Here is a 12,748-nt window from a genome sequence, read left to right on the forward strand (position 1 = left end):
GCCCAAAATCCACATCTAGCAACCTTCACTCTTCCTCCCTAAATCATTGCCCTTAACCATCTCTGAAAGCCTGGGCAACTGGAAGCCAGGGCCTGGTGCTGCCTCCCTGGGAGGCTGGAAATTTGACCTAAAGCCTTTTCCAGAGTCCCAGGCTCAGTGTCAGGGAAACAGAATCATGATGCACAAGTCAGAGTATCAGTTTAGCAATTGCTGGGGTGGACTGGACATTCCCATCCACCTGACCCACACGTTGTCGCCTAGCAGCCACATGGGAGCCTGCACCATCAGACGGCCACATGGAGAGCTGGAAATGGAACAGAACGATGAGTTCTACGACTGAACTATTAACAGCCTTAGTGCCCTATGTCCTGATCTGTGCGCCTTCATGATTGTAAGACATCCCTCTGTGTCTGATGACAGAGCGGCAGTAGGTTGAACTCTGGCAGGGCCTGGATTTCCTTTAGATTTGCTAATGATTGAATTAAACCTTGTCTATCCATTTGCCCTGGAAATCATGCTTTCTCTTTGAGATGATTTTTCCTGTCCTGACTCTCATTCACCACTCAATCATTCAAAAATGTTTGTGAGCACTTCTGAGGACAATAAATGGCAGATCCATTGGAAAGACATTTTAGTGGAAGAGTCACAGATAATTAACATGTGAAATGATAATAAAAACGATGGTGGTAGGTGTTAGGAGACATCCTAGTAGGTGATGAGCTTGTTGGGATGTAGACAGGATAGACAAGGAACAGCTCTTCAAGGAAGCAGAATCTGGGCTGAGTTCTGCATGTATAGAAGGACCTAGTCTAGTGAAAGTTATTCGGTTGGTTTTTAAGAGTTCTTGCTGGGTGTAGTGGTACGAGTCTGTAATTCCAGCATTCGGGAGAAGAGGCAAGAGGATCACCACAAGTTCGAGGCCAGCCTGGACTACAAAGTGAGACCCTGTCCTAAAAAAATTTAGTTCGCAAAAATAAAAAACAACTTAAAGTTTAGTTTTCAGAGGAAGCACCTCATGGGTTTGTTAGAGGTGACAGTTCATTTCACTCTCTTTCACCGTGTGTAGAGAGACAATGTAGTATCAGGTAGGTAAGTGTGGTTGTAGTAGTGGTGCTGGTATTGAGTCTGAAGTACATGGTGATCAAATGATAATGTGGCCACACTTTCTAAATCAAAGCTCCAAATGCATCTTTTAACACGAAGCAAGAGGACTAGATTGATTATCTGAAATCAAAGCTATGGTGGATTTTCCAGCGCATGTGATTACCATAATTAATAGGCTCTACTAGGTTGACCTGGGCCCCGACCCCACAGTGTTGCTATGGAAAAGCCAAACAACAGGTGAGCATTTGCAATAAAACAATCTGCTGCTTGGGACCGTATCTCAAATCCTCAACTAGGTTACATGTTCTTGTCCCCAAGCAGAGTCTGAATTTTATACATTTTTAAATCCCTCAAAGCATTTAGCAGAGTGCTAGGCACATAGAACCCATGGACTTACCCTAAATTCAGAACCTGGCTTTGACTTTGAGATCTTAGCCATGTTTTCAACCACGCTACTTGGAGTCCCAAGCTGCAGTTCACCCTCCCGCCGCACGGGGGCGCAATGGTAATCCTGCGTGGTGGGACGAGCGGCAGGAGCCGTCTTGGGCCGGGGAGGGCCCGGTTCCCAGAATGCACTTTGTATCAACACAGCGGCGGGGGAGGTTTCGGGAGGTGCGGGCAGCTGGCGGACTGGCACGCAGTGCTATCGGGCGGGCCCGGGGTTGAGGAGCGACTGGAGCCATGGCAGAGTCGGCGCCTACTCGGGTAGGAGGTCTCTCGCCGGGCCCGGAGAGCGTTCGGGATGGTGGCCCCGCTGCCTGGGGCGGGGCTTCGCGTTGCACTAGGTCAGAGGCTCGGTTTCCTGGGCTGCAGCTGGCCAGGCGGACACCCCCTCTCTCCTCGCGAGCCTCACACTATCGCCTTTTTCCTCTCTGCTTCCTCTCACATCGCGCTCAGCGCCTCGGCTCTGTGCGCCTTCGCCCAGTAACTTGTGCGAATCTTGTGTTTGTGACTGTGCTCACCCATTTTCTCCTTCGTGTCCAAAGAGACCCTGTTTCCAGGTTGGAGCCGGGGGCGCTGCCGCCGAGTTCATGGGGTGGTCCGGAGACCTGGGACTCTTCGCCTCTCTGCGACCAGTGCTTGCTGCTCTGACGCGCAGCCAGTTTCTTCTGCTTCACTCTGGCTGCAGATTTCTGTCCTAGGATCGCAGCTACAGGTTGAAGTCAGACGAGGTTTCCTCTCCTTGGGGGTCCTGTGTTATCCGCAGTGTGGTTGCTGGCTTTTGTTTGCGAAGCTGTGGAGCGCTGTCTCCCTTTCCACCTCCCTCCGCCATCCCTTTTCAGGGAAGGTCTAGATCCTGGAGTTTGATGTGAGGATCTCCTCGGTGTGGAGAGTCAAGTCGCTAATGAGCTCTCAGCTATCGGCTTAAGTGGTGTTAGGCAACCGCGATCATCTGTCTGGGCCTCTGTTTCTGTTAACTGTGAGTTAAGAGTGTTAGATTAGTGGGTAGATGATCTCTAAGGTCCCTTCCAGCTCTGACATCCTCGTACTAAAGTTGTGGTTAACTTAATACAGGAGAATTTACTATGGAAAGGGCATATGGAGCCAAATTAGTTTTAGTGCAGCTGTTTTTGATCCAGAAACACTTTCAGAATCACGTGAGATCTTTTGTGAGAATGGAGGACTGAGGAGCTCTTTTACCTTGAGCAGGGTGCATTGTATTTGATTGTTATAGGAAGTGGATAAGAAGTAAGGGAGGGATTGGTTGACTTACCACAGCATTTGCTTTCAAGATAGTTAACAGTTAAATTGAGAAGACAAGACACAAATATCTGCAGTGTTTTCCTTCTCTGACTCCTTTAGGCTTGCGGGTCATTCCACGGTCACTTATGTCATCAACACACTTTGTTTAGAGGAAATCTTAAAGATCTATCAAAATCCAAACTATGCTTTAAATAACTTGTGGATTTGTCATTGTGGAACTTACACCAGTCTTGAGCATATTTCTGTTCTCAGACATTCTCTCTTCAGATGTGGGTCTGTATCTCTAGACTAAGTAGGTGCCCTGATGAAAACAACTAAAAATGCTGAGGAGGAAAACCTACATAAGTGTATTTGAAATGTACAGTAAAGAATACTTGAAGCCTCAAAACTAAATGAAAGAGGGAACTCCTAAGAGGTAAGTGGAGTTCTGATGCCAACTTTGAGGGCGAATTCTGAACATTTATTTTTGGTAACCTAGCAAGTAGACAAGACCGAGCCTAAGGAGCATCTTAAGAAGTTCCCTATCCTAATCCTATGAAAGCTGAGGCTCTAGTATTCTAAGGATGAACTGAAAGTGAACTCTTTCCCCTAGGTGATTGTAAAAAAAAAACAAAAAAACAAGGCTGAGAATTTAGCTCAGTGGCACCATGCCTGCCTCCTAAGCACAAGGTCCTGAGTTCAATCTCCGATACCAAAACATCAACAACAACAAAAACTTGTCTAACCTTGGCACTGAGGAATAGGTAGAGGATGGTGACCCTCACGTAGGTTTATTGCCTGGATTAATACTGCCTGAATGGTCCAAGAAACCTCACCCAGAGTTGAAAGTAGAGCTCCCAGTTGTCTTATCAGAAATAAATGCAAATCGGGGGCTGGGGATTTAGCTCAGTGGTTCCACTGCCTGTCTTGCAAGTGCAAGGACCCAAGTTTGATCCCTGGTACCAAAAAAAAAAAAAAGAAATTGTACAGAAAGCAGCACAGAAGAAAAAGATGGAAAACATGATGCAGAAAGAATATGGAAGGTGGAACAAGAAAAGTTAGATTCATCTAATCAGAATTCTAGAAGGAAAACACATGCAGTACACATTGTACTGGAGGCTGTATTTGATGAGTAGCTGAAGGTTGATTTTTTTTTTTTTTTTTTGGTACAGGGGATCGAACTCGGGTCCTTGCGCTTGCGCAGCAAGTGGCAAAACCACTGAGCTAAATCCCCGGCTGAAGATTGATATTGTAGGACTGATACCAATACATAGAAAGTTAGTGGATGTCAATCAGGATCAACAAAAAGAGATTCCTGCATGGACACCTAATGGTGAAAGCACAAAACACAAGACAAACTTCTTAAAAGCAACCAGACAGAAAAGGTTACTTTTACATAAACTGTAGTAAAACAAAGGGGGCCAGCTTCTCAACAGAAAAGATGGAAAATTTATGTCGGAATATTGTCAGTGGGTGGAAAGAAAATACAAAATTATAATCGCAGAGTTTTATATGCAACCAAAGCTTTTTCTAAAAAAAAAGGTAAAATAAGGACATTCTCAGATAAAACAGCTAGATGTGGTGGCATGTGCCTGTAATCACAGCATTCAGAAGGCTGAGGCAGGAAGATCTCTGTAAGTTTGAGGCTAGCCTGTGCAACATAATGAGTTCAAGGGCAGCCTGAACTACATATTGAGATCCTGTCTCAAAGGAAAAAAAATCGCAAATATAGTCATTAAAGGATATACTTTAGGTAAATGGAAAATCATTCCAAATGGAAAGTCTAAAAGTGTAAGAAGGTGTGATGATTTATGAAAATGGGTAAATCTAAACAAATATTAGCTGAATAGAACAGCAGTAATTTCTTGTGGAGTTAAAAGCAAAGAGAATTTAAACACATGACATTTCTGTAGAAGTAAGGAAGAGATGATCAGAATTCACATGTTTAAAGTCTTTAAGTATGCATCCTGTAATTTCTAGGATAACTCTTAAAAGACTACATAACTTACAAATTATTATGTAATTTACAAATTAGAAGGAAGAATAAAAGATTAAGAAAAAAATTAAGAGCCAGGGATTTAGCTCAGTGGCATCACACCTGCCTCGCAAGTGCAAGGTCATTAGTTCAATCTCGGATACCAAAAAAAAAAAAAAAATTAAAAGAAGGCAACAGAGAAGATAAAAAGAAGGATGGGATAAATAGCCCAAAAAGGGAAAAAATAAATAAACAATTACAATAAATACAAATGAACTAAATGTTCTAATTAAAAGGCAAAGATTGTCAGGATGGAAGAAAATCCTACTGTGCTTTTATAAGAGGTTCAACTAGAAGATAGGTCTATAGAAATGTTTGAATATAAAAAGATATAAAGGGCAGGGATTTAGCTCAGTGGTGCTGTGCCTGCCTCAGAAGTGCAAGGTCCTGAGTTCGATCCCTGGTACCAAAAAAAAAAAGATATAAAAGTAATATACCAGAACAGTGCTAGTAAAAAGAAGTTGACTCAAGTATATTAACATGGCTAGAGATAGAAACCTACTGCTACTTTCATAATGGCAAAAATCTCAGTTTATCAGCTCCATGTGATATTTCTAAGCTTATGTGCACCAAATTACATAACCTCAAAATATTTGAAACAAAACTGACAAAAGCAAAAAAAAAAAAAAAAATTTGACCAAAGTATAAGGAAAATTCACCATCACAATAGAAGATTTTAACACAGCCTAGGTATTTTATTAAGCAGAACATGTCCGTCATCCTGTAAGGTTCTTCTGGATGTACCACACCCTCACACCTTTTTTTCTTCCTTTGCTTGATAAAATACTGTAACCCTTTTTTTTTTTTTGGAGACAGCGTCTTGCTATATCTCGTAAGCTGGCCTCAAACTCATGGTGATCCTCCTGCCTCAGCCTCCATGCTGGGATTATAGGGATGTGCCACCACACCCAGCAACAGGACTATATTTTGTGTTTAATGCTGATTGGGTTGTTGAACTGTAAGGACGTGAATATTGTTTGAGTCATGATTTAACTATATGATATTCAAAAGCAGGACTGTGCCAGAGAATCCAGAAATATGGTCAGCAGTTTAGTTGCTCTAGTCTCATTGCCTTCAGAAATATTCTTAAATATTGAATTTAAGAAACCGTTACATTACAGAAGAATACGTATTTACTGAAACCCAAGTAATAATCTTGGATGGCAGAGTAAAATCTGTCCCTCTGTTCCCCTTGAAGGTATAACCCATATTAAGGGTTATATATTAAGGGTATGGTGACTGTCTTCTCAAACCTTTCTGTGTGCTGAAACAAACACACACACACATTTTCTCTTTAGGAAAATGGGATCATAATGTTTTTTGTCAAAAGTTGGGTTTTTCATTTAGCAATTTAGGGTGAATACTTTTCAAGCCATATTTAATTCCTTTTAATGCTTGTACAGAATTGTCTTTGATTATGCCATAATTTATGTAGCCATTCCCTTATTCATAGACATCTAAGTTATTTCCAGGTTTTGACTGTTCCAGAGTATTAACCAGTAATCGTCTTGGTTTAAATGTAATTAAACACTAGTGCCATTGATTTTAGTAAGATGGATTCCCAAAGTGGGGTTGCTAGGTAGAGGGTTTTTAGTAATATGTGCTGCCGAAGTGAGCACTAGGTAGAGGGTTTTCAATGAGTCTTCGGAGATGTCCTTCCCTAAGGTGGCTGGAATATTTCATTCCTCCAGCTGTCTCATGACAGTGTCGGTTTCTGGTGGCTCTGAATGCTGTCTCTCCTGTCTTCCACACGTGTTGGTCAGATGGTGGAAAGCACTTTCCTTGGCGGTACTCACATTCTTAACTGCTGGGTCGTTATGCTTCCATTTGCTTCTGATTGCCCACCTTTCACTTTTACGAATGATTTAGTCTGCGGCTTTACTTTGAGTTTGTGACTGGCTTCTTTCACTTAGATGTGTCACGTCTGCTCTGTTCTTTTCTCACTGCTGGGTAGTAGTCTGCTGCATGGTGAGTTACTTTCCTGGGCTGCTGTAGCAGCACTGTGTCACAGAGTGGGTTCAACAACAGAACTGTGTCATCTTACAGTCCTAGAGGCTAGAAGTCCAAAACAAGGTGTTTGCAGTGTTCATTCCTTTGAAGTTGCTGCCTCTTCTACGTTAGCTTCTGGTGACCCCACATATTTTCTTGGTTGGTGGTAGCGTAACTCCAGTCTCTTCATATGGCCATGTCCCTGCACGTCTTCATATCGTTGTCTTCCATGTGTGTCTCTGTGCCCAGATTTCCCTTATTTTATGAGAACACTGGTCATTGGATTAGGGGCTGCCATAATCTCATAATTTGATTACTCCTGGAAAGACCCTGTTCTAAATGAGGTCACATACTCAAACACTGGCTATTAAGGCTACCGTATAACTTTTGGGCAAAACACAGTACACCCCAGGACATACAGATGGGTGGACCACTATTTTCTTACTCATTTACCAGTTGATGGACATTCGCATTGTTTCCATCACGCTAGATAATTCAAGAAGAGAGGAAGAAATTAGGTTTAAGGGCTCTTTTCAGCCTCTTAACTCTGTGGAAGAGAAGGGGTTACTCGTCTCCCAGCCTGCACGGAGTTGCTTTCTTGACTTGGCATTTGGAAGTGGCCTTGTCTGACTGACCCAGTGTCTTTGATCCTTCAGCACAGGAGAAAGCGGCGTTCTACACCATTGACCACTTCCATGCCACCTTCACAAGCCACAGAGAAAAGCCCGTATTTCCAGACCACAGAGATCTCGCTGTGGACGGTGGTGGCTGCTCTTCAGGCCGTGGAAAAGAAGATGGAGTCCCAGGCTGCCCAGCTGCAGAGCCTGGAGGGCCGTGCGGGGACAGCTGAGAAGAAGCTGGCTGACTGTGAGAAGACGGCTGTGGAGCTCGGCAACCAGCTGGAGGGGAAGTGGGCCGTGCTGGGGACCCTGCTGCAGGAGTACGGGCTGCTGCAGCGGCGGCTGGAGAACATGGAGAACCTGCTGCGCAACCGGAACTTCTGGGTGCTGCGGCTGCCGCCGGGCAGCAAGGGCGAGGCCCCCAAGGTAGCCCTCCTGAACATTCAGTTGGGCCAGAAGAGCCCCCAAGGTTCTAAATTGCATGCTGGCTTGGCCTTCATGGTGCTGTGAAGGTGCTCATTGTGCTGTTCGTGATTTCAGGTATCTAGGGCTCTTGAGAACGATGGTGTCTGCTTCTCCGAGCAGGAATGGGAGAACCTGGCCGACTGGCAGAAGGAGCTCTACAGGAACGTCATGCAGAGCAACTACGAGGCGCTGGTTTCCCTGAGTGAGTAGTTCCTGTCCTGCATCTCCCCAGCACCCTGCACTTCCTGCCCAGTGGCTGTGGCTCTCTCTGGTAGGCCCTGGCTCCTCTCTTGGCCTGGCTGGGAGAAGTGGGTGTTTCCTGATCCTCTCACCAGCAGAGACTTCGGAAAGGCCTCCTGTGTTTCTTCTCTGCAGTCACGCTATCACCTCTTGAGAATATCGTTCCAGTTTTAGTGTATGTGCTGTCAAAGTGAGCACACTCTTGAAAATGTCTGCTAGGTAAGGTTCCACTACTACACAGCCAACCAAACTTTCTGTTGGCCTTTGGCTAGAGTCAGAGCCAGCCATTGCGGTCTCAGATTTATCTTGTGTCAATTAGAAGTGCTGCACAGTCTGTCCAGATCTTTATGTGAACTATTACCTATGACATAACATGCATTTTTTGAGGGGACAAAATCCTTTAAAATATAGGTCCATGGAGAAGTACAGTGGTGCCTCAGTTCATGAACTTAATCTGTTCCACGATTGTGGAAAAGATGGCCACATTTGTGTTTGTGTGGGAACGATGGCTGTATTCATGTTTGTCACCCGATGCAGAGTTTGCAAACAAAATAAAATTTTGCTAAACACTTTTTCACTTTTTTGTGAGCCAAGTTGTTCTCAAAAGCGTTTGTGAACTGAGGTACCACTGTATCTTGGAGGCCAGAGTGAGGGGAGAGAAGTCGAAATGGGCCAGAAGGGACTGTGACCTCAGCTGGGTCACACGCTCTTTGGGGCTACTCCCTTACCTGTCACAGCACCCGCCTTACCTGGAAGTGTCTCAGCAAGGGTGAAGTTAGATGACGGGAAGGAGCCTTGGCAAGACGTCAGCCACATGCTGGGGAGGCGCAGGGTGTGCAGGGGGCAAGGGCTGGGCCCTGTAGCCTGCTCCCTGAGCCCAGCACTCCTCACAAAGGCAGTGTTGTCTCAGCCACTGCCTGGCCAGAATTGTCCCATTGTCCTGAAGTGCTAGGGGGATGTGATGGTGACAGTAGCCTTCGACTCTTCTTCAGAAGTTGTAGTATCGATTCCCTGCCAGTGGTCACTTTGTTCGTGTGCAGTTGACCAGAGTGGAGTGAGCTTTTCTCTCTCTGGGCTCACGCTGTGCTGTTTCCAACCCAGAAGTCCTTGGCCAGCCAGAAGGAGAAGCAGAGCTGGGTGCAGAGATGCTGGGTGACTTGGAGGAGGAGGGCCTTGTCGGTGCCCACCCTGGTGAGTGCTTCACAATATTCTCTCCCCTGCCACCCGCAGGTCTCACTGTGGAGCTGCCCAGCACTGCTGGTCCATGACCTTGTCTGCATGTTCTGGTTCTGGGCTCCTTGTGTTTCACATGTGTGGTGGCATCATAAACCAAGTGGTCACCCTTCTTCACTCCCTGCAGCATAGAGGCCAAGACAGGCTGTGGGCAGAGGAGCTGTGGGAAGGAAAGGCATTGCAAGTGGGCATTGGGCAGAAGACCCAGGGAGGAGCCAGATAGGGTTTTGAAGCTGTAGGTTTGGTATGTTTTTCTTTAATAGTTCGAATTTGTCATTTTAACAGTATCCTAAATTAAATTGTTAACAGTGTATTTTGTTATTTTACACAGGGATTAAGGTTGAGTTTGGAGAACTATCACTCGTAGCATTTTTCTCTAAGAGTAGACCACTCAGATTTCCAGCCCACATGCTGTACATGCATATAATTTAGATTTGTGTGTTTTGGGTTTTTCTGGTACTGGGGATCGAACTCAGGTCCTTGCATTTGTGAGGCAGGTGGCGGAACCACTGAGCTAAATCCCCGACTCCTGTGGGTTTTTTTTTCATAATTTAGTTTTTTATAAGTATTGGAGCCTAGTTAGTGTCCTCTCTCCCAGGTTGTACTAATTCCTGTGTTCCTATGGGCTTTGACTTGAGCCCTTCCAGAATGTTCAGATGTAGTGCTGGAGTGTGATGTTCTCTTGGTCTTCTTTGCAGCAGATGGGACAGTGCTCAGACCCGAGGTGCCGAGCCAGCTGGAAGGCTGCATGTTCCCAGGCGCGGCTGAGGAGCCGGATTTCCTGGGCCCAGTGCAGACTGAGCTCTGGGATGGGCAGGGCAGTTCTGCCCTCTTGGAACCAGGTCCCGGGGACTCTAACCTGGAGGAGCCCCTGGAGGGCAGTAGAGACCCTGCCACTGGCAGAACTCTGGGCTGCTCCCCAAACCAGAAATCCCACAGGCAGGCGCAGCTGGGTCAGGAATGTGGGCAGGGCCTGAAACTGAAAAGGAGCAATTCCGGCCCCTACGAGTGTTCGGAGTGTGACATCAGCTTCTGCTACAAGCAACAGCTGGCTGCACATCTGCGGGGCCACATGGGGTGGGCGTCCTACCCCGATGCGGAGCCTGAGGAAAGCCTCAGGCCCAGGCCACAGCTGAAGCCTCAGGCGAAGAGGGCCAAGTTGCACCGGTGTGATGTGTGCCAGAAGAGCTTCAGCTGCAGGGTGAGCCTGGTGACCCACCAGCGCTGCCACTTGCAGGAGGGGCCCAGCGCTGGCCCTCGAATCCAGGAGAGGTTCTCACCCAACAGCCTGGTGGCGCTGCCTGGCCACATCCCCTGGCGGAAGAGCCGGAGCTCCCTCGTCTGTGGCTACTGCGGCAAGAGCTTCAGCCACCCATCCGACCTGGTGCGGCACCAGCGCATCCACACCGGCGAGCGGCCCTACAGCTGCCCTGAGTGCGACAAGAGCTTTGTCCAAAAGCAGCACCTGCTGCAGCACCAGAAAATCCACCAGCGGGAGCGTGGCGGGCCCGGCCCTGAGCCTGGGAGGCCCAACAGCCTGCTGTAGGGTGCGGCCCCTCGCCGTCGGGGGTGGAGGGGGGCAGCATCAGTGCCCCCGAAATACCATGCTAGCCAGGGATTGACTGCTTCCGGACTGCCTTCCCACACCTGAGTGCCAGGCTGAGGCCCAGGCTGTCCTGAAACCATGTGGAAGAGGAGGGGCCAGTGCCCACCTCTCCTGCATCTTGGCTTGCCGCTGGTTCTGCTGGCACTGGCCCTTTGTTTCTCTGGTTTCCCGGTCCTCTGATACTCTGGGCTGGGTTGGCTGCTGAGCCACAGGGCCACGTGCCGGTGAGCAGCTGTAGGACGAGGACAAATTCTGGGAAGGCTCCCTCCACGTCCTCTTTTGTCCTCTCTGTTAATAATGAGTAGAAGAAATAATTTAAGTGAGCAGTTACCCCTCTGAAGACTGTTTTTTTGGAGTTAGATTCTAGTTGATTTAAAAAATATAATGCAACATTTGTTTTTTAAATTTCAAGAGTCATAGAAGTTGTTCCTAACTTGGGGACTGGGCCTGCCCTCTAGGAGGGAGTAGTTAATGGGGCTTTTAGCCCACTCACACATACCAGAGTCGGGGAACAGAGACACAGCCAGGCTCTCAGCCCTGACACTGATTGTCTCCGGAGGACAGAGAGAGAGAGAGAGAGAGAGAGAGAGAGTGTGTGAGAGAGTAGGAGGGGGACCCAAAGCCACTGCTGAAGAAAGGTTCCTGAGGAGCCCAGTGAGGTTCTGGTTCTGGTTCTGGGCGAGTTGATGCCACACAGGGCCCCTCTCCCAGCCCCGCTGAGCTGTTTCTGTAGCCTTCAAGGGTAGGAGACTGTCTGGTTGCCTGAGATCATTCAGCTTGTGCTGGGGGTTGAGTTTGTTCCTGTTGTACCCTTCACTTCTTGAGGGCAAGTCCTGCCCCAGCGAGGATAGAGACTCACTAGATAGATGGTTCCGGAGTGTGGAGTGCTTGCCCCACTGTTGGGAGCTGGGCGAGGGCTCCTAGGCCAGATGGGAACCTCCCCTTGAATGATCTGCAGTTGCCTAGAATAAAACTTACTAGCAAAAACTGGGCTTATGTTCTCCTTCTATCAAGATCAGTCTTCTGGGGTGGGGTTGGGCTGCTTTTTGTAGCTGTGACCAGTTACGTAAAGAAGGAAAGTGTATTTTGGCTCATGGTTTCAAAGGTCCATGGTCAGCTGGGTCGGAGACAGAGCACAGGAAGAGCACAGCAGAGGAAAGCTGTGCATCTCAGGGAAGCCAGGAAATAGGAAGGCAGAGAAGAGTGGGCTGGGAAGGATGTGCCCTAGAGACACAGCCCCCCACCCCACGTGTGGCCATTCAGCTATCAAACTTGGGAATGGATTAATTCAGATTAATCCCCTTGATGAAGTTAGAGCCCTCATGATGCATTCGGTTCCTCATCCCACCCACCAGCTTTTAGGAGGCACTTTGAATATCAGCCATAATAGGACCCTCCTCTGGAGGGGTGATGGGCCTGGCAGTGCAGGCTGACCTGCACTTAGGTGTAGGACAAGACGAGAAGAGGGCCTGGGTGTGAATAGTCCAGGACCCCACTGCAGGGGTTGGTAGAGAGCTGACCCCATCCGGTGCTAATCGTTGTGAAGTAGGGCAGGTGCTTCAGAAGTCCTAGGCAGCTGTTAGAAATGTTCGTTTAGGAAGCTGGGCTTGGTGGACCAGCCCTAGAGAGGCTGAGACAGGAGGATCACTGTGAATGGAGGCCAGCCTGAGTTACATAGTTCAAGTACAGCCTGGAATAGACCGTATTCCAAAAAATAAAAAATGTTGGTTTAGACACACGTAGCCTTGGCACTATGATACCTTCTCTGTTCCG

At 47.4% G+C, this 12,748-nt stretch overlaps 1 protein-coding gene across 6 annotated transcripts; it reads left to right on the top strand.

The window, feature by feature from the left end:
* The first annotated feature begins 1,662 nt into the window (after window positions 1-1,662).
* On the top strand, window positions 1,663-11,962 carry Znf212 (zinc finger protein 212). Of its 6 annotated transcripts, none has more exons than XM_004860451.4 (5): window positions 1,663-1,809; window positions 7,468-7,857; window positions 7,972-8,098; window positions 9,238-9,327; window positions 10,068-11,962. In XM_004860451.4, exons 1-5 carry the CDS (start codon window positions 1,786-1,788, stop codon window positions 10,913-10,915), a joined length of 1,479 nt encoding a protein of 492 aa, XP_004860508.2. In that variant the 5' UTR covers window positions 1,663-1,785; the 3' UTR covers window positions 10,916-11,962. The 6 variants fall into 6 exon arrangements, with proteins under 6 accessions (XP_004860508.2, XP_004860509.2, XP_004860510.2 ...); XM_004860452.4 differs by having other exon boundaries at window positions 10,071-11,962; XM_004860453.4 differs by having other exon boundaries at window positions 9,241-9,327.
* The last annotated feature ends 786 nt before the right edge of the window (window positions 11,963-12,748 follow it).

This window comes from Heterocephalus glaber, unplaced genomic scaffold (genome assembly GCF_053883595.1).
Source record: "Heterocephalus glaber isolate CG9 unplaced genomic scaffold, H.glaber_assembly_v1.0 deba00000818, whole genome shotgun sequence".
In the NCBI taxonomy this organism is placed as follows: domain Eukaryota; kingdom Metazoa; phylum Chordata; class Mammalia; order Rodentia; family Bathyergidae; genus Heterocephalus; species Heterocephalus glaber.